The sequence below is a fragment of the Vipera ursinii genome, assembly GCF_947247035.1.
Source record: "Vipera ursinii genome assembly, chromosome: 1".
NCBI lineage: Eukaryota > Metazoa > Chordata > Lepidosauria > Squamata > Viperidae > Vipera > Vipera ursinii.
The window spans coordinates 261,696,214-261,718,957 of NC_139512.1; the positions used below are offsets into that span (position 1 = coordinate 261,696,214).

Below are 22,744 nucleotides of genomic sequence, written 5' to 3' on the forward strand. Positions count from 1 at the left end.
TCTGTGACAAGATTTTACATGTGTTTTTTTTTCCTTTAAGGATAGGCACGACACTTCTGATGGTCCAAAATTACTATTTGTGGGGAGGGGGGATTTGAAAGATTTGTTTCTTCAAAGTTTCCTGCTTCCATTAACACTCTAAAAGATAATATAAAACAAAAAGGGCTAAATAATTTAACCTCTGCATTCCAGGGAGATCACTAGATATCCTCTTACAACTTTTAGGAAGCTTGCCTCCCACTTTGTAGACCTAAACAAATAATCTCCTTATAAAGCCTCTCAACATTCTTGATTTCTTCTCACTTCAGATAGTATAAAAATAGCCTTAATATTTGGTTGCACAATTGTCTTAGATAATGATATATTCAAGGTGGGCAACTACAGCCGTCCACCATCTTTAAATTTTACCACTCCCAGTGGACAATTTTTCAGCCTTGTTTAAGGAAGCAATTGTATAGAAATAGTAGAACGTATAGGAGTAGTAGTGTATTGTGGTTCAAAATGTAAAAAGAATTGTCCATGTAGCTAGCCAAAAGTTAGATGTCACCAGATGTTACTTACAAACTTTTGAGTTGTGTATGAACATACCTGTGTGCAACTCCAACCTAGAAGGTCCTGGATGTTGGGAGAAGATGGGAAAGGATTAGTTTTTGGTATGCTGCATACATTTGCTTGGCATGAGTCTCCTATCAAGAACAATGGCTGGTGTTCCATGTCTGAGGGTGAATACTTTGGCTGAGTGGAGTGGAGGTAGGCAGAAACCCAGCCCAAAGAGGGCCCAAGTGCCCTGCAAGACGAGAAGAGTTTATTCCATCTGAACACCAGCTTGGGAGGGCCAGCCTACAAAGTCTAAAATCTGTTAGGAAGAGAATGGGAAAAAAAAGTTAAATTACATCTCGGACTGCTTGGAAGGATGGTGTGCACTGATATCTTGGGGGTCCTGGCAGTAAAAAGCAAATTAGGTGTATTAACCCTCTACAGTTTTGATTTAAAAAACACACACATGCAGTTCAAGGCTAAAGCAACTATATGCTCTATGATCCTCAAAGGATGGAAAAAAAACAATTTTTAAAAAGTGTATCTTCCATCAGGAATACATAATACTACTGATATATTTTGGTTTTAATAGACCACCAGTGCTATATTTTTTATTCTGTGCTGCCTTATTAACTTTTTAAAAATAATCTTTTAGCTTAAGAATAACATACATTTTATGTTTTGTTAGTGGCAGCCTTCAATTATCTTTAGTATATCCAGGGCTTTTTTTCTCATAGAACGCTCAGAATGGAGTTCCGGCACCTTTTTTGGATGGAACCTTATAGGGTAGGCAAGGCGGGCTGTATGACACGTGTGAGTTCCGGCACCTTTTTCTTTTACAAAAAAAGCACTGAGTATATCTATTATCATAAAAGTAAGGAAGATTATTGTAGATATGGATAAATCATGTCACACATATAATATTGTTGATTAATGCATTGTTTCCAATTCCTCTCTCCTTCCCCCTCAACCCCCTCACACCCATGTAGTCTTTGCAGTTTTTACCATTTAAAGGACGTGTAGATTTGAATAATCCAGATCATACATTTTGGTTTCTAGAAGATCATGGATTTTACCTTGGAAACACTACAGAACAGCCTATTGGCTTGTACTTTGGGAGATGGGTGAGTAAGGTACTAAATTAATAATGAAATTATTGGTTTTTAAAACAGCAATGCAACTATGGAAGATTGTGCAGATTGGAATGTGAACGAAGTAGGAAAAATAGATGCCTCATGTGCCTCAGAATGGCTAAAGCTTAGATATGTGCCCTCTTTTATAATTTTCAAGTTAGTCATTGAACTTGATTGTTTTGAAAAGTAAAATAATGTTCTGAACTGGAAAGCAGTGCTGTGTTCAACATGGTCACTTGATAAAAAAAAACTATGCATCTGTGTTTTTTAAAAATCATTTTGTTTCTGTGTGTTTTAGAAGTGTTTGGTAACCAAAATAAATCTTTCTTGTTCCCTTTCTCTCATTGCCTTCCCAACCATATATTCCACAGATTGCCAATGGACAAAGGGACCTTATTGAATCCTACAGTGTTAAAAAAAGGCATTTTATTGGGAACACAAGCATGCATTCCGGCTTGGCTTTTATCATGGCAAACCATGGAAAAGTAAAACCAAACAATATTGTGTTTGATCCTTTTGTGGGAACAGGTATTTGCACTTCCCCCAGTCTTCCCCTTCAAACTTTATCAAGGAAAAAGAAAGGAAATGTTTTACATTTATTATCTGCTCATATTTTCTGTTATTTCACTAAACTTACCTGGTCATCTCCCAGCTATTTAGCCAGAAGAATTTGCTTTTGGGAATATGCAATTTATACAAACATTCTAGATGTTACTAAACAACAATTTCCCAGCAGCCCCAGCCAATGTAGAAGTGGTGAAGCATATCCTGAGCGGGAGTTAAACAACTTTGAGAATGGGTACTTGGGCACGTGTTTCCCTTCCTGCTGGTAAACAGAGTTACTCAGATGCAGTATATATTATCCAGATATAATTATGCAACACCTTCAGTAATCTAAATGTGATTTATTCCCTAGGCTCATGCCTACTTTATAAAAACTCTTACATGTTTAGCTCTGGGGCTTCATTATAACAACACCAGATCACTGCTTAGAATTTACAACTACCAAAATATATTCAGCGTAATTGTTTTACTCATGCAGTTCTTGTTGCAATTGATATCAGTAGTCATTGACTTTGAAGAAACTGTGCAGCATCAGTCATATACTCTGGAAGTAGTTCAAGAATACCTGCTTGATGACTAAGATCTCAGCAGTAATTCATGCAAAAGGGAAAAAAAGAATCAAGGATAGTTTACCTATGACTTTGCCCCATTATGTTTCTTTCCAGTAGAAACTCTCAGAAATCCCACTCATTTGGATCGAAGAAAACCGGTTTATAGAATATTTTGGGAAGGAATACAGATATTTAGGACTTAGGAGCTGGTGGCCTTATGTAAAAGAATTTGGAGATGAGGAAGATAAGAAAAAGATGCTAACAAATGAATTAAAGAATGTGCCATTAAGGAGGGACTTGGAAAAGGGATTGCAGTCCTGAGATTGAAGCAAATGTGAGAAAGAAACTCAAGGTAATCCTGTCTTGATGTCATTTAGTATAAGACGAGAGAGAAAAAACTTGGGAGAGGCTTTCAAAATTGATGTCAGCCGCTCAGGTTCAAGAAACAGACATTGCTGGAATTCTAGAAATATTACTTTGTTGTTGTAGATCACAAATATTAATTCTTGAAAACTTCTTCCATGTTTCCTTCTATCTATCCTGTACTAAAGAAAACCATGACAGGGTCATCTTGAGTTTCTTTCTCATGCTTGCTTCAATTTCTGGACTGTGTAATTACTTCTCCAAGTTTCTCCTTAATAGCTCATATCTTCCTTCCTGCCTTTAATGGCTGTTTCAAACCTTCTCCAAGATTATTTTTAGATTCCTTCACAGTCTATAATTTTTCAATATTGTACCTTTCTCCCTCCTGCACTGAAGCGTACGAGAAAAATTCCCTGAAGGATCTGTATGACCAAAGAAGCTATTTTGTGTGTCATTTGCTCTGAACAAATTTCAGATTTTGTATTGGAGTTAGTCATAGATCAGTTTCTTTTAAGAATTTGCTGTGTGGTCTAAGCAATACTATTTCTTATGTGACTCCAGATATTCCTTCAGTTAGTTGTTTTTCTTCAACAAAACAGTAGAGGGTGCTTGTGTTACATGTTGTATGTGATGAACTTTTTGTTTGAGATAAATTGGTTCAAAATGAGGTATACACTAAGTAGCAATAGACTACTTTTTTGCTATAAAGACAGTTTAAATATTAGTATTTAAAACAATTTGCACTAGTGCGAGAAGGTAACACTTCTGGAAGAAGAAATAAACATTCATGCCGAGGGTTGCTGAAAACAGTTGTCCAAAACTTATTATTTCTCTGTGATGATGACAGTAGCATAGTCTATGCTAAACAAACAAGGCAAAATATTCAGGCACTCCAAGAACGTTGGGAATATTTTTATCTCCACCCTACTATGGAATGTTTGGTTTATTATAATAAGCATATTTTGTTTATTTTGCTTGCAGGTGGACTTCTTATAGCTTCAGCGCACTTTGGAGCATATGTCTGTGGCACAGATATAGATTATAATATAGTACATGGGTTGGGTATGTCCTTTTCATTATTTACTAGTAGAAATTAATTAATTACATAAAATATGGTAGCAATTTTACTCCCAAAACAGTTCCTGAACCCAGGAAATTTATCAGACAGTAGTAATTACTCATTACCTCACATAGTCTTTCTCATAGTGAGCAATGATAGACAGACCATTTTACTGTCAAAAGAAAATGCAGTTGAATTTTATTCAAGGAAGAGAATGCCTTTCTTCAGATTAATTTTTCAGTCACATGGGAATTTAAGTGGCTGTTTGCAAAATGGTCAACTATCAGAAAAAAAATAATCTAGGAAATGTAATCAACTTGTGTATGCATAAAATCCCAGCCATAAGTTAAGAATCATGGGTTGATTTTTTTTTAATTCCCATTTATATCCCGCCCTTCTCCGAAGACTCAGGGCGGCTTACAATCTAAGAAGCACAAATCAATGTGCTTAGCAATAGCCTTCATTCTATGTATATGCCTGCTTATTAGGGCTTTCGGGGGGGCCCAAGCGGCATTATTACAAAGTCAGCTTATTGCTCCCAACAATCTGGGTCCTCATAATGTGTTTCCTTATAATGTGTTGATTTAGGTAGTCATCATTTGTTTTCTTTTCTAGCAATGATGGTGGATTTTTTCTCATGAGATACAATAAAAGTTGTATGTTGTCCAGAGTCACTATGTGTCTTATCTCATCAGAGAGAAGAGAAATCATGCAAAGAGGAAGCGAAAATCAATTTCCTTTTTTTATTTGTTCAAATATTTCAAGTCATCCTAAAGTATAATAGCAGCTTTAAGGGTTCTGTTGTCTTAAATGAAATATAGGTAGTCCTTGGCTTACAATGGCAGTTGGTACCAGATTGCTATTACTAAGCTGTGCAGCCCTAAAGTGTGATGTCATGTGACCATGTCACTTATCAACAGTAGTACCGGAAGTCCCAGCTGCTATAGTTAAGCAAGGACTATGCAAGTGGTTAAATGAGGATCCCATTTGACTGCAAGTTCTGACTTGGTGCTGGCTTCCCATTGTTTTTGCTTATGGGAAACCAGAAAGGAAACCAGAAATTGCAATCACCTGGCTGCAATTCGCTGCAGCTTCGTAATTGTAAGCCAGGCACTAAGTGCCCAGATCACAATGATGTGATTGTGGGTTCCTTGTGATGATTTGAACTCTGAGGACCAGTCATAAGTTTCTCTTGTTTATTAGCACTATTGTAAGTTTGAATGGTCACTGAAAGGACATAATTCGTGCAGTACATGTAGAAAATACTACCATGCAAGTTTTTGTTCTAGTATTACTGAACAGTTGTGACTATTTTATTATGAATTAGGTGATATCATCATTGGCATTCACTTGTGATCAATTTAAAGTGAAGAGAAATATTCTTACCAAATGATATTTAGTTGAATGGAGTATAAATGAATTGCTGTGACAAAGAAACATTGGGGATTATTTTAATCTCAATTTTTTCTTCTTCTTCATGACTCTTAAGGCAAAGCTAGTAGAAAGAATCAAAAGTGGAGAGGACCTGATGAAAATATCAGAGCCAACCTTCGCCAGTACGGTTTGGAGAAATACTATCTTGACATATTTGTTTCTGATGCATCCAAACCCATATGGAGGAAGGGAGTGCAGTTTGATGCAATCATTACAGACCGTAAGTTAAGATGCAAAACCTGAAATAGCTATAATTCATGAATGCAGGCTATGGGGATGATAATAAAATGAATATGTCTGTAAGCTTGTTAGAGAGTTTTATGTATGGTAAAATATAAGAATATGAATATCTGGACCTTTAAAAATATTTTAGTATTTTTTCAGGACTGTTGGACTCAGGCACACATTATTTTGTGTTATAGTAAATCTAATAGGAATGTGCCTCAGTATTTTGGATACATTACAGTACCAGTACAAGCTTATTTCGGTGAATGAAGCAAGTTAGTATAACTGAAGTATCTTAATTTCAAATGTAATGCTTACATCTGGAATTTCCACAAGCAAGAAGATAGGAATTCTATATGATGGTTTCTCCTTTAGTTGGTTTTACATTTTCCAACCAAGTCACCTTGATCATTTCCAATGAATATAAATGATTAATGGCTAAATAATGTTAGTGGAATGCTTTATTGTTTATTCATATGTTATACAGTGCTACATCTTCTTGCTTCTCCATCTGGAAATAACTTTGTTTCTGGAGTGACACCATATACATTTTGAAGCACATTCAAGTTAATTTTGAGAAAGCCAAAGCATTCCTGCTATTGTTTATTTGAATTGTTTTGTTTTGTTTTTTAAAAATGGGATTGGTTAGAAAAATGCCATTAATGTGTTGAATATTTTAAATATCTCTTTACTATGTATGATTATGTAATTTAGGAAATGTGACCTGATTGGAAAAGTAACACAGAATTTAATGCCAACTAAATATTTTCCTGGACTTAATAATGTAAGATTAGGATTTTCCTTTTTTTTGGGGGGGGGGGGTTTAAATTGAACCTCTAATTCTTTATTCCTTGTTGAAGTAGTAAAGTATTGTGAATTCCATAAAAGTAAAAAAAATCCCATTTTAATGCTTAATTTGACTCTATTACTTTTATGAATCACTATTTAAAAGGTATGAATTATAGCACTATTTGGAGTAATAGTTTATTTCCCTAGAGCAAAACTGTAAATTAATGCTTTAATACTTGCAAAGTAAATACATTAGTCACCTCTGAAAATATTTTCCATAGAATATAGAAAAACCTAAAGTATCCTTCAATCAAATGTATTAATAATCATCTAGCATTTAGATGAAATGGGTGGTGTGTAAATCTAATAACCAAATAAAACAATATCTAAACGTGAATATGGGTTAAAATCAGCGGTGGGATTCAGCTGGTTCGCACCACTTCAGCAGACCCGGTAGCTAATTTTTTGTTGCCCAGACCCAGAATGGATGTCCGAAAGTGGCATTCACACGGAGAACCGGTTGTTCACATATTAGAATCCCACCACTGGCTAAAATACTAAACTTAGTATAAAGTGAAATGTACAGTATAAGTAGAAATAGTTTTACAAAAATGTTGAAGTATGAATCCCAAAGGTGCTTTTTCAAAAGACAACTGGACTTTGTTTTTCTTTGAGGATGTTTCGCTTCTTATCCAAGAAGCTTCTTCAGTTCACTTCTTCAGAAGCTTCTTGGATGAGAAGCGAAACGTCTTCAAGGAAAAACAAAGTTCAGTTGTCTTTGAGGAAGCACTTTTGGGACAACTATGACCTGGATGACTGACAATCTCCTTAGACATTGAAATGTGAACAGTTAAAACAGTACAGTTTAAATGCTGAATTGAATGTAAAATAAAAAGCAGTGCAGAGATGATGAGTGCTGTGAAAGCTCTCTGGAGAAGGAGAAAATGGGAGGTTGCCCACAGATACTTTGAACAACAGCTCCTTGTGAGGAGACAGCAGCCTCCATGACTTTTAAAACTGACATTAATTCAGGTCATCACACTAATAACAGTCAGAAATGTTCAATTTAACCACTTTATGACTATCACAGGGTTTCATAATGGCAAGCTTAATTTGACACCTGATAGGTTTTACTTTTTTTGGATTTAGGAAATTTTAAACACAAACAGGATTTTTTTTTAAAAAAAATATACATTTGGCAAAAAAAACGATTTAAGAGAATTTTAAGTGGATTGGGAGACCAGAGAGATTTGGAATATTGGTTATTTTTGTGATAAGGTTTGATAAACAAATTTACAATTAAATAATATATTTGTGGGAAACAACCACAAATTGGGAAAAGGATCTGGACATAGAACAACTGCAACAAGAAATCCTGGATGATGCCACTTTATGGGATTTACAAAGTAGGCTGGTGAAAGCTTTGAAGGCCCTTGAATGCCAAGGATTGATGAAAGGACAAATCCTGTGATACCACTGGAATGATTTAAAGGCTAACGATATAAAGAGCAAAAAGGAGAAATATAAAGATGGAGTATTTGTTCCAGGATAAACTGTGATATTTCTGGTAACTTCTAATGGACTTTGCTGAACCAGAACTGAAAAGATGACAATTTCTGGATTGTGTATAGGTAAAAGTTAAGCAGAGAAGAGTTTTTTATTTGTGACTTTAAAAGAGGGTGAAAAGTTACTATAACAGTTTACACTTGGTGTGAGGAAGGTTGGAAGCCATTTTGTTATTGTCTTTTTTCTTTTCTATTTTTTTCTTTTTCTTTTTTCTGCACCTTCTGAACTTTTATTGTGGTTTTGTTTTTTCTTCTAGTTTATTTTCTATCAGTTTTTATAGGCTTATTAAAAACATAAATTATAAAGAAGTACAGTTTAAATGCTGAATCAAATATAAGTTAAAAAAAAACCTGTGCCTACTAGTCCTTGATTCAGTGGATCTTTTTGTAACATATCACTGGTTTCAGTTTGGGGCTTGTTGAGATTAATGGAACCTTTGTAAGCACTCCTATATATTATCAGCTAAAAAGAATAACATCAAAGTTCTGCTGCATGTTTAACAAAACTTTAAACTTGATGCATGAGCAAGAGAACTGTCCTTTTTAAGGAGGGGGAGGAGCACGGTGACAGACCACCCATCACTTCCAAAGCTTGGTGGATCTTAATGGTGAGGTAATTAATTAAAACAATTAGCTCAAGGGAGCTTAAGGGTCTGGATACCAGCAGATGGGTTGCCTTTTCTATGCTCTGACTCTGAAAAGCCGTTGCAAAGAAGAAGAATTGCTTTGTAATATTATCACAATTTTATCGTTATAAATTATTATTATTATTATTATTATTATTATTATTATTATTATTATTATTATTATTTAAACTTATATACCGCCCTTCTCCCGCAGGATCCAGGGCGGTTCACAAGGCAATTAAAACAACATCACAATACAAAAATTAATAACAATTAAAATAGATTAAATTATCCTTAATTAAAATCTAAAACCCCTATAACTCTGATTAAAAACCCAATTACAATAAGTTAAAAATTATAAAAAAATACTTGCATCCTGCTTCCCATTCCCTTGAGATGCCCAAAGCAAGTGGCATACATAGACTAAAAAGGTCATTTAGGCCACAGCTGACTGAATAACATCTTTTTTTAAAAAATGGATTTGTATTATGTTCAGATAAAAAAAACCCAGCTTAGCTGGATCAAATTCAAGTAGCTGAATGTTGATTTGAAGAAAGATGTCTCATCTCTCTAGCTAAGAATTCTGTACTGTATTAAAAGATTAGCCGATGTATTGCATCACAGCCTTCTGTGTGTTATTTCATCAGTCAAGCCTTTATCAGTGACCAGATATGGGGTAGAAAATCAGAATGGATGGGCCAATCTGTGGGGAAACACCTGGTTATTTAACTATCAATAGGACTTTAAATACAACAGGTCTCCTTTCGGTCCTGGAATGAAGTCAGTGTAGTTGGTTCTGTTGTCTTAAATGAATATAGGTAGTCCTTGGCTTACAATGGCAGTTGGTACCAGATTGCTATTACTAAGCTGTGCAGCCCTAAAGTGTGACGTCATGTGACCATGTCACTTATCAACAGTAGTACCGGAAGTCCCAGCTGCTATAGTTAAGCAAGGACTATGCAAGTGGTTAAATGAGGATCCCATTTGACTGCTGCAATCACCTGGCTGCAATTCGCTGCAGCTTCGTAATTGTAAGCCAGGCACTAAGTGCCCAGATCACAATGATGTGATTGTGGGTTCCTTGTGATGATTTGAACTCTGAGGACCAGTCATAAGTTTCTCTTGTTTATTAGCATATATATATGTTTGTATATTAAGACTATGGAGAGAATACTTGCTCTTATGGAGCAGTAGCAGCTAAAATTTCAGAGTTGTGTAAACCAATATGTGTCTTCTATTTATTTTCTTTGTAGCACCATATGGCATTCGAGAAGCCACCAGAAAAATTGGTTCACAGCGGGAAACACCAAATATGATTGAAAAAAGGTAGGCAAAGCTTGGATTATGAATCACAAATCTGAACAGAAAGCTAGCAGTGGCTGTGAAAGCATTTGCTGAATGCTGTAATCTTGTGCCAAAATAGTAACCAATACAACCATGCTGTTTTTAATTAGAGAAGGTTTTTTTATAGCATTTGCTTGGTTTGTGTATCTCTTGTTCTTCTCAGATAAATTTTGGGATTAGGAATTTATCTAAATTATTGCTCCCATATGGAACACGGTGGTGCTTTTTGGTGTAACCTCTGGAAAAGAGATAAAATGGGCAGAAAAGATTCTTCACTAATATTAATTAGAGTTCTTCGTCTAAATCTTACCAGATGTCACTGTGGCTTTGAGGACCGGCAAAAACAGTTACTAACATGCTGCATAGATGGAAGAGCTGGTTTTCTGTCATGCATGTTTGAAACATGTATGCTTTTGAAGTTTTGGTTTATATACTGAAACGGGCTGTTTTGTTCCTGATATGGAATGAAACATAGTAGTTCTGGACAAGAGTGGCGTTAAGATCCTCACATAATCAGTGGGAGAGGAAGCCCATGAAAGGGCAGACAGTGAGTTAAGTCACGCTGGGGCAACAGCAGTAGCTTGTGGAGGAGGATCAAGCAGGCATAAAGGCCATGTGGAGGAAGAGGGGAGAGAGAGGGCGATGCATTCCACTTTTGCCATATTCAGCCTATTAAATCATTCTAGGATTCTGTGGGTTTTATTTTGGCAAAGATCCAAAAACATTATGGGTTTTGTTTTGCCAAATCATGGCAGATCTGAAATAGTTTGGCTGAACTTTTGCAATATAATTGATTTTCTGGGGTTCAAAGCAAAATCTATCTTTTGTTTCATCCAAACCCCTATATATAATTGAGCTTGTAAAGCCAGCTCCACATAGGATATGTGTTATGCGTGTCAGTAAGGCTATACTTTAAACTGTTGACCAGAAATTGTCAGTTCGAAACCTATACCAAGTATAATCTTGTATCATTTACCTTTTCAAGTTCCCCTCCATCTCCCACCAAAGTTTATAAAATTTAATCACCTTTGTTCTCCCAGATCCTTTTTGTTTTAATTTCTACATGACGGCTACAGTTTTGCTCCTCTTATAAAGAGCGCATTAAACTTTCCTAAATTCAAATTTTATATGGAAAACTCTATTCACACTTATTCTTAATTAGACTGAACTGACTAAGCAGATTAGTGCATTTTTAAAGGCTATAAGAAACTTTTCAATTCCTGTTATAGATAAAAAATGTTGGTTTTTGTTCTTACTGTGAAACATCCGAGTAACAGTAACTGTTATGAATTTTCAAAATATCTCGTAGCACTGAAAATCACAACCTAGTTTCTTCAAATTATCAGCTGAGTGATATAATCTTTGACCTGTTAAAATTTGCGGCAGAGTATTTGCTCCTTGGAGGAAGATTGGTCTACTGGTTGCCTGTGTACAAACCAGAGTAAGTCCCTATTCTACATTACAATAGTTTTCAGATTTTAATATAGAGAACTGGAGAGAATAGATTCTCAAGTTGGTGAGGATATTTTCCCTATTTGCACGGTAATCAGCAAGTACTAAACAGTCTGGATATTTGCTAGATTTTATTGAAAATTAAATCATTTGGATTTATTGGTAAACAATTTGCAGCTTGGAAAATGGGTATTAATTACATATGTAACTTACCCTTGCTCTAATAAGCTCAGGATGGCAGAAACATATTTCTCAGATTTAGAAAAACAGTTTAGCATTGTATGGACAGAGGTTTTTTTTTTTTAAAAAATGCTTCTATTAGGCAGATTTTCATAATTTATTTAAATAACTGTTGCAAGAAAAACCTATATGGTATATTCATCCTATTTAAACCAAACTTTTACCAGTAACCTTTCTTTCTTTCTTTCTTTCTTTCTTTCTTTCTTTCTTTCTTTCTTTCTTTCTTTCTTTCTTTCTTTCTTTCTTTTTTGGATTCTGAAAGCAATTAGCACACATTGTTTCTGGAAAATTTAATAAGGCTATGAACCATGTGGAAGTGTATAGTCTAATTCAGTTTGAATCAACCCCTCTGGCAGTTCTGTTTCAGATTCACATATTACCGTTCATAAGCTCTTTGACTGTTTATTCCTTCCAGATATACAGAAGAGATTATACCTCAGCACCCTTGCCTGAAACTCGTTAGCAGCTGTGAGCAGACGCTTTCCAACCACACATCAAGATACCTGATAACCATGGAAAAGGTGAAAGAATTTGAGGTAATTGTTTGGATGGGCTTTCATGCAAGGAAGGAGCTGTCAGCTTTCTCATGGGTTTTTCTACTGCACTGTTGTAAGGTGTTTACCCTGCCAAGCTATATTTTTAAAGTAAGTTTAGAAAGTTTGTGAATGCTTATAAATATCAAAACGGAAAGCCAAAATATTTAATGAACTTGAACACAATCCAGGAAAGAAGTGTTTAGTTTCATTTCATTCTTTCTGAAGAATATCTGATGATTTTTTTTTAAAAAAAAAGTCTCCCCCCCCTTTGTTTTATTTTCTTCACTTTAATTTAATTTTCTTCATTTTACTTGCTTTAGTTAAGTATGGCACACTGACTTCACTTAAAAGGTCATGAGTTTCCTCTGTTCTCTGTAAGGGAGGACAGTGATCACAATTTTGGAATATTTTGTGCAATATGTCAGGATGTTTGGATAATCATCTGAATCTGTGGTCTTCCCTCACCCATTTTAAAAGCATGAAAATCATCTGAAAGCAGCCTCTAGATACAGTTCCCTGGGCTACTATATTAATGTAAATCTGTGCTGGTTTCAGCTCGTACAATGAAACTTCAAAGAGAATGGAGGGGAGACGAAGACACCATCCTTCTAGTGGATGTCTTAGATTCGTACAGTCCTCTGCACGATTCATGTGGGGAACATCATATGCAGACAACATTAGTAGACATTAGTAGCTTTCAGATTTCTTTTTCATATCTAATATTATTAAAAAGACCCCAAAATTAATCGGAGTGGAGAAACAATAAAAATCCAGTTAAGGCAAGTGAAAAAATTATTTACATTAATTGATTTTGAATTTTGTATCACTGAATCATCTCATCTCAGTAGACAAAGTAAAGCATTTTATTATTTTCATGACAGGGCAATCCTCTCGGTGTCTTCTCAAAAAATCATTTCCCCTGACTTTATTGCGAACTCTTTGGCAGCAGTTGGATTCCGTTATCTCAATTCCTGTCATAAACTTTAATAACTTTATTGTAACTTGGTAAAGTTATGCCATTTTTCTTGCTATGATCAGTATCAGTACTTAATAGAACACTGAAAATACACACATATTCTAAGCACTGTATTATTCAGTACTCTGTTAACAAGAGCATTTGTTGCATTTTTTTTCTTTTTTAGTGTACCAAAAATTTAAAGAGCTTCTCCAGTCCTGTCATTTGAAAGGGATAGGAGTACCATAATTTTACAATGATAAAAACAAGCATATGTACATTGACAAAGAAATATTTTCTAACTATGATAATGGAAATTACTTGAAAGACATTTAACCATAAAATACTGAAAGGCTTACAATTTAAAAATTCTTTATTATCTGGACTGAGTACCTTGTCTTAAATGGTCTTTTCTGCTTCCTAGTATAATAATCTATTAGATGAATGCTGTGCTTTTATATTGCATAGGTTACCTCTCAGGATCCAATTTTAAATAAATGTGTGACTCTGAACCAATAAGTTAGGTTTGGTCATTTGGCATTTAAAGAAAATACTCTACAGAGTGACTGCCTTAAGAGAACAAGAAAGACTATTTTAAACATTTAATCTGCATTAAATAGGTTTCTATGCTCTAGGGCTTTATGGTGGCAGAGAATAGAAAGTTCACAAATAGGCTATCTGTATGATAGCAAAATGTATGTATTACTTTTGCAGTTATTAAAGGCTATATTGTCTTTAAATTATTGGTTTGAACTGGAAATAAATATTGCATAAAATACTTCCATGCTCTAGCAATGTATGTGTAAACATTATTGTTGCGTATCCCTAATATAATAGGAGCATATTAGTCATACTCTGGAGCTTTTTTTTAAAATCACAGCATAGCATTTTAATAAAAATTCACTAAAAATCTTAAAAGTCCATAAACCAGTCACAGTTCAGAGATTAAGATTTTAAAATCTTTTGACTCGGTAGAAATAGGATTAAACTTGACAGGTGTCAAGGCAGTAATCCCAGAGAACAGGATCACATCATAATGTTTTATTTTTGCTGTCATCTAAACATCTTCCGTATGTCGATGCATCCCCATCCACCCTCTAATTGTCTGTGGCCACCATATCAGCTTGTAACCTGATGTTAGTGATATAGGCTAAACATTTCTGTTTGTTAGAATTAGTGTTGGTAGTATTACTATAATATCAGGATATGCATTCTTGAAATAATGTCTATTTTCAGCAAATGTTGAAAATGTTACCTATACTGGTACTGTTCAGATCAATATGCAACAAGAGCTTATTATTAAGGGAGCAAATTCATTAAAATCTTCTCTTGAGAATGTTTATTGGATAGGTTGAATCTTTTTAGGTCTTGCATTCTCAAAGATTTGCTCGAATTGTCTTTTATTATGCTAACTCCAACTTCTCAACATATGAGTTCTTTCAGAAATTGAATTCCTCTGCATTTGAAAATTAAGGCATACATTTGCAGCTTTGGCTACCTCTGAGCCTTGTGTTTGCAATCTTCCCGTATAAAATTAATTCTTTCTTTCTTTCTTTCTTTCTTTCTTTCTTTCTTTCTTTCTTTCTTTCTTTCTTTCTTTCTTTCTTCTTCCTTCCTTCCTTCCTTCCTTCCTTCCTTCCTTCCTTCCTTCCTTCCTTCCTTTCTTTCTTTCTTTCTTTCTTTCTTTCTTTCTTTCTTTCTTTCTTTCTTTCTTTCTTTCTTCCTTCTTTCCCTCCCTCCCTCCCTCCCTCCCTCCCTTCTTTTCTTTTTCCTTTCCTTACCTTACCTTACTTTACTTTACTTCTTTTCCGGTTTATTTTCCTCTCTTAAGTTTAAGTTAAAAGAAAAGGGTTTCTAAAGGAGGGAGTACAAAAATTTGGTGCTCACCTAGATCTGAACTTTAACAAACAATAATTTATTAAATTGAGTCTAAGGTCTTCAGATACGCAGTGTTCCCAGCATAATTTTATAAGTGTGCACTAATATTTTCGGTTGGGGCAGTGCTTCACACTAACAGGCACTTACGTTTTTATTATGTATTTACTAATAGAATTAATTCTGTCTTGCTTTTTGGCTCACACTGAAGACTGTTCACAGCAATAAATAATGCACAAAATAAGGAAGCCCTATCAGCAGGACATTAAAACAACTGAACTAGCGTGTAAAACACAGGAAACATCATAGGCCTCCCTCTGAACATTACAAAGAGTAATTTAAACTCCTAGAATGGGGTAGAGTGGGGTGTCAATTAAAATGACTGTTTTACATTCAACTCATATATCTTGAAATATCACGCAAGTCTTCTCAGGATGAGAAGGTATGCTCGTGCAGGAGAGCCTAATTCATTTTGTTGTTGTTACTGTCATCATCATCATGATCATCAGCCAATCTTTGAAGGAATCAGCAACCAAATGTTTTTTAAAAATGCAGGGCGGGATAAGCCTGCCTTTATTTAAACAATAAAGAATTAGTACTGTTGTCATAGTCTGGAAGTTTGAGCTCTTCTAGCATCTCAAGATAGTGTGCTTTATGTCTTCACCATGTCTTTTAATCCTTTATAGGAGGACGACTATAATTCTCAAATATTGGATAGCCAGTATCTGCAGTACAAATGTCATGATTCCTTTCGTGAGAAATATTTCAGTGGAGTGACAAAGAGGATTGCCAAGGGAAAAAAAGACAGCCAACAGTAATCTGTTTGGAAAGGAAAAAATGAAAGCAAGGAACGCACAAGGCTTGTATTTGGCTATTAAAACATCTGGACCTCTACATTATGTAGGAGCTTCAGAGAACAAATACTGTTTTTAATTTTTTTAAAAAAACTCAAAGCAAAAACCACAACATAAGTGAAGGACAGTTCTTTTTCATTAACTTTGTTTATACCAGATTATTGCACAATATTTTTTTGACCTTTATTTAATTTATTTTAGGACTTCAAGTTCTAATTGATTACAACCTTTATCACTATTAGCCTTTCAGTCTATTTACCTCTAGCAAAAATGAAGACTATTGTTTCGCTTTTGTAGCTGTGAACATCTGGAAGTCTTAAGAAAAATACAATGGTATTTTGGTGTTGTTTTTTTACTGTTGTTAAGATCTATTTCATTTTTCTTTATTCTTTTGTAACTGCCATACAATAAATTCAGAAAACTTTGTTCTGAATTTTAAAATTGTCTGTCGCAGCAATTATCATTTCTTACCGCCATTTCTCGAACCAATACGCCCTCATCCTTCCTGCCAAGGATCCAGTGTGGTATTATGCATCTGAAACTCATCTGTATCTTGGATCTACTATCAGCCCTGATGTTGCTACTTTTGGTATTTGAGTTGCTATTTTTAAAATGATTGTTATGATTGTTTTTTCCCCATCTTTCATTTTTAATTGATTTTATGTCATTATAGGAAGGCAGGTTGTAACTATTAGAAATAATGAAGTTTCCTTTCTACTAACTGATCTATGCCAGATTTGCTTCCTTTGTTCTTTCTTAAATATCAATAATTGACACTGCCCTTATTTGCATAACTTCTAGTTTGGATTTTTAGATATTCAACACTCATGCTTGGCAATCCTGCATTTGTGATGATCATAAACTTGTTAAAGGATTTTTGTTTTTAGTAATAAACTCAGAGATAATTTCATAATATTGTTTTAAGCTTGTCAGGAATGATGTAAATGTCAAAAACAGTAACTTTTGGGATACAAAACACAAATACTGGGTGCAGTGGAAATAGGTAAGAATAATAAATGGGAGGGAAAGTCACATTCTTTTGCTGCCAAATGCCTGGTGTATAAAATGGTTGAGTAGCCCTCCTAAAATTAAATCACAAGGAGATTGCCATTTGAGGGTTTTTTCCCCAAAAACAGCAGCATCACTGCCAAAAAAATGCTCACCCCACCCCCACTTCTCTCTATGGATACAAATTGTTTCTAAAACCAGCAGATACCTGAGACAAGGCCGCCCTCTTGCAAGTTCTCTATGACCTCTTTTCTCTCTCAAAGATGGATTGGCTTTTTCCTTGCCAGAAATGGTTCATTTGCTTTGGCAGCAAAAGATTGTTTTGGCTCCTACGAGCCAAGCTGACTCCAAGCTGTGTTAAATTCCAGTCTCTTGCCCCTGGCAGAGACAGTTGATCCAGAAGCCTGTTCTGATGGTGTTTTGGGATGCTTTGAATCCCCCCCCCCACCAAGTGTTTAAGACATTATTTCGGACCATTATTTTCTTTCATGCCATTTTTTTCATTGCCACGGTAGGCAAGAAGGAAGAAAAAGAATGCTGTGTTGTTTTGTTTTTAACAAGGCAATGTATGTATAGTGTTCCAATATTTGAGGGACTGCCACAATGAAGAGGGGGTTAACCTATTCTCCAAAGCACCTGAAGGCAGAACAAGAAGCAGTGGATGCAGACTAATCAAGGAGAGGACCAACCTAGAAATAAGGAGAATTTCTTGATTGTGAGAAAAATTAACGAGTGGATGGCTTGCCACCAGAGGTTGTGGATGCTCCATCACTGGAGGTTTTTAAGAAGAGATTGGACAGCCACTTGTCCAATAGAAGACCTCCAAGGTCCCTTCCAACTCTGTTACTGTTATTCTGTTACCGTAGTTTCCGGCGTATAAGACTACTTTTTAACCCATGAAAATCTTCTCAAAAGTCAGGGGTCGTCTTATACGCCGGGTGCTGAAAATTTAGGGACAGGGCTGGCTGGAAAACCTGGAGCGGATCTCCCATTTAGTCTGCGCAGGGAAAGCGGGACCAATTGGAGAAGAAGCTGCAGTCTGTGATTTTTTACAGGCTGGGGTCTGGGTGTCTTTTCTTCTAAAGTTGAAGAGCAGCTGTAGTATATCCCAACTTGAAAGGCAGGTGGGAAAGGCAGCAGCCAGAGCAGCGGCTTAGCTCTAAGGACACATTTGACTCAGGAACTGGGTGGGCTGGCTGGAAAACCTGGAGCGGATCTCCCATTTGGTCTTTTTTTTAAAAAAAAAATCCCATTTATATCCTGCCCTTCTCCGAAGACTCAGGGTGGCTTACAATTTAAAGCACAAATCAATGTGCTTAGCAATAGCCTTCATTCTGTGTATATGCCTGTTTATTAGGGCTTTCACCCCCCCCCCAAGCAGCATTATTACAAAGTCAGCTTATTGCCCACAACAATCTGGGTCCTCATTTTACCTACCTTGGAAGGATGGAAAGCTGAGTCAACCTTGAGCCTGGTGGGATGTGAACCTGCACTAATTGCAGGCAGCTTGTGTTACTTAAGGCTCTGCGCAGGGAAAGCTTTAGAGTGAATTAGGAAAAGTGAAAAAGTGAATTAGGAAAATAGGGAATGGTTGCTGGAATCAGGGGCTGCCACAAAGAAGAGGGAGTCAAGCTGTTCTCCAAAGCACCTGAAAGCAGGACAAGAAGTAATGGATGGAAACTAATCAAGGAGAGAAGCAACCTAGAACTAAGGAGAAACCTCCTGACAGTTAGATGAACTCCAAGGTCCCCTCCAACTTCTTCTTCTTCTTCTTCTTCTTCTTCTTCTTCTTCTTCTTCTTCTTCTTCTTCTTCTTCTTCTTCTTCTTCTTCTTCTTCTTCTTCTTCTTCTTCTTCTAGTTTAATCCACTTGCACTGTTTTATGTTTACATGTTTGATGACAAACAGCCTTATGTTTATAAGTGACAGTTTTCCTACTAAGCACCTGCATGTCATAAGCATTTGAATTAAAATTACCATATTAAAATCAAATCTGATGTTTTTTTATTTTTATTTGGTGTGCGTTGGAAGAGGGGTAGTCTTATACGGCGAGTATAGCCCAAACCCTATAATTTAACAGGAAATGTAGGGGGTCGTCTTATACGCCCAGTCGTCTTATACGCCGGAAAATACGGCACTTGATTGATATGAGATTGCTCTGTTTCACCCTCTCCCATCCATCCTTTTGTGTTAAGTCATCACCTTTGAAGATGGACCTGTATATATCCCTGCTCTATTCTCGGGCAAAGACACTTTTATTAGGTAACAAACCTTTCTAATGCTGGAAAGCCAGTGGGTTGAGGAAGAAAAGCAGGTATTTATGGTGCTGATTTGCATCCTCCTGCTTAGGCTATCAATGGACTGTTGATATTTACTATTTGTTACACACTATTTGTAACCTTCGCTGGGTAACAAAGTGCATCATAGGGCAACAGTTTTTAAAGCAAGGAACCCCAAATGGGCTACCTTAAAAATGTGCTCAAAATCCAGCACTCATTAGTCTCATGTAATTGAAAATTTAAGGATATTCACCCAAGATGGCCCCTGCAGCATCGCCACAATTAGCTGCAGTCATGTGATCATAATATTTGACTACATTTTTCAACACATAGTTTGTATATCACAAGGAAAGATGGGAGGGACATATTCCCACTCACTTTCCTGCCTCTCTCTGGGTCCTGTGCCCAGTCAGCTGGCGGCAAATTCCAATGAGTGAATAGTGATTGGCTGCTTTTTCTGTAGCCAGAAAATGGAAATCTCTTAATGGTGGTAGGTGGTGAGGGAAAGACAAGGGAATGACTCATGTGCCTGTTGGTGAGGTAGGAAGGACTGGTGGGGTGTGTGTGGCTGTTGACAAGCGAGCCCTCTTTCTTCCTTCCTGGTGAGAGGATCCTTGGTGACATGCCAGGATAGGGGGAAGGGGTGCAGTTTTCCTTACAGTCCATGGCTCCTTTGTCCCTCTTCCAACAGCAAAGTAACAGGCAATTTTGCCAGTCAGTGGAGGAGGAAGAGACAACTTCATCAGGGCTCTGCTGCAGCTCATGAGGAGAGGGAAAATGGCGCTAGCCTATATTATATTTAGAAAAAAAAGATGATCTAATAGGTTGTTTAGTTTTATATGGAAACCCCAGCACCTCAATCCTGAATTTTTAAGGTTTAAACATTTAAATGATTGCATCACCAGTGATGTATTATATTATATTTTTATTTGATGGATAGCTTGCACCTTCCAAAAGCTGGGAAGGAAAAACAAGTTACGTCTTTTATAAAGCAAAGTGGAGACTCTATCACCTGCATTTCAGGAATATACATTTTCATTAAATTCTTCTTTTTCCACATTTCAGAAGTTTCCATAGAAAATATTTCATCAGCTGCTCCTAATTTCTTTGACTTTAAAAGATGGTTTGAAACTATCTATTGAAACTAAACAGAAACTTACTGCCTGAGAAGCAGATGTAGAAAGGGTAAATTCTGGATTTGACTAGCTTTGCTATGGACTACAAAAAATCCCATCTATCATGCTGTTCCTTTCTCTAGAAGGAACATTATACAAAGTACAGAACATAGCCACTAAGCAAAATATATCAGATGAAAATAAAAGTAAAGCAAAATGACCAAAGCTAATTTATACTAACACCATTAACTTTGTCATTCAATGCCTTTTTATCTTTGTTAACCATCCCTGCTTTATCACATTCATACAGATTTTTATTTCCAGATCCACATTCCTTATTATTTCAAATTTACGTTTACTGAATACAAGTGTCCACATATTTAATTTCCCAAATCAATACACCTCTAGTGTCACACATTACTGTTTTCTCTCATGCAATCACAATAACAGTTCATGCCATCTAATAGAATATTTTTCTCTGAATTGTATTCATGCAGCATTCTGCACAGTTTGATTGCAATGTAGCAATTATCATTAACAGATTCCTATGTTGATATATCCTGCTATCGTATGTCCTCACAATAATTTATACACTTTCCTTGAGTGAATTCAACAGTTACATAAAATCATTCTACCTTCATCCCAGCTAATTATATCATTCCCTTTTTGTTAGTTTTACAAATGCACAAAACTTTCATCTATTCACGTACTTAACAATTTAGTCCTCTTATTTTCCAAATCTGCCAAACTCTGAAAAATGACTTCTCTTCTGTGACCTGCTGTGGCTTCCATGATAAGTTTTTTCTCTTGAAACCTACATGCCAGCTTACAGGGGATTCTAAGGAGTATTTTCCCGTTTCTCTGCACAAATGACCTGGGCATATGACATCAGACCACTGCAGAGAAAAATCTTTGACCTTGAGAGTTGTATGTAACTTCTTTCTGTTTCAGGGTGTTTCATCCTTATATAATTTAGCGAAGAACAGTTTTGACAATAGCCACAGTCATTTGGTATTATCCTGACTAGTTCGACTATTGCAGGTTAAAAGCCCATATATCTGAAGGGCATTAGGTTGTCTGTCTCTAAAAGGATAAGTCCAAGAACATGAGGGGTTTTTTTAATAATAAAAAAGGTTTTGTTGTTTTTAATGTTGTAATGTGTTTAGTTTTATAGTTTTACTATGGCTTTATATGTTGCTTTGACTTAATTGGCAGCTGCCTAGGTTGGTTAGAAGATGGTCAGCCAGATAAAGGTTTTAAATAAGTAAATAATAAATGAGTTATGTAATTAACTAGTTTTCATTCTGATGGTATGTCCCAGCAGAAAAACTATATATATATATATATATATATATATATATATATATATATATATATATATATATATATATATATATATATATATATATATATATATATATATGCACACACATACCAAGAGGGAGAGAGTAAATATATAAATTGATCTATGAATAAGAATGAATAAAGGGCAACAAAGATGAACAGATGAACATGAGGAAATACAGTTGCTATTTTTAGATATATTCAGACTGGGTTTGAGGACTAAATGGTAAATCTGTATGGTTAAGGAATGAGAGAAAGATGTAGCATATGTTCCATATAGGAGCAATACAGGAAAAAAATGAGTTGGCTTCATTAAGACAACAGAAGCTTCAGGATGCTCTACATGATGATATTGAATAGTAAATTGTAGATCATAGTGATTAAAAGCAGTAGCAGCCCTGTTAATTCTCCCATTTAACATTGCACTTCCGGCATTTTTGGAATAGGATGGAGAGGAAACCTGTTATAGCTCATTGTCTGTGGAGATTCTCAGTCATTCAGGTCATAGTTGTCTCAAAGATGGTTTTTTTTCTTCAAAAGGCAAACTGGACTTTTTGTCCCTGAGGAGGAGGAAGAAAACATTTTGCTTCTCATCCAAGAAGCTTCATCAGTTCTGATAAAAGGATGGAAGGATAGGTTCTGATAGAATAGTAGGGGGAGATGGAAGAATTGTATTTCTTTGCAGTCATCTGGTCATTAACATTCTCTATACTATATTAGATCGATGGATAGATCGATAGATAGATCAATAGTAGATAGTATATATAGAATAGATTATGTGTGTGTGTGTGTGTGTGTGTGGTCCCCAACTTATGACAATTGAGTCCAAAATTTGTTAAGTGAGACATTTGTTAAGTGAGTTTTGCCTCATTTTACGACCTTTCTTACCACTGTTG

At 35.7% G+C, this 22,744-nt stretch overlaps 1 protein-coding gene across 1 annotated transcript in view; it reads left to right on the top strand.

The window, feature by feature from the left end:
* The window catches only part of TRMT11 (tRNA methyltransferase 11 homolog), a 496,326-nt gene that overhangs the window by 9,940 nt on the left and 463,642 nt on the right, over positions 1-22,744 (top strand). The window contains exons 6-13 of the mRNA XM_083379947.1: positions 1,527-1,661; positions 2,042-2,198; positions 4,130-4,210; positions 5,698-5,862; positions 10,101-10,173; positions 11,501-11,632; positions 12,299-12,419; positions 15,936-19,270. Of these exons, the coding sequence (XP_083236073.1) occupies positions 1,527-1,661; positions 2,042-2,198; positions 4,130-4,210; positions 5,698-5,862; positions 10,101-10,173; positions 11,501-11,632; positions 12,299-12,419; positions 15,936-16,067 (996 nt within the window). The 3' untranslated portion in view covers positions 16,068-19,270. The remainder of the gene's footprint in view (positions 1-1,526; positions 1,662-2,041; positions 2,199-4,129; positions 4,211-5,697; positions 5,863-10,100; positions 10,174-11,500; positions 11,633-12,298; positions 12,420-15,935; positions 19,271-22,744) is intronic.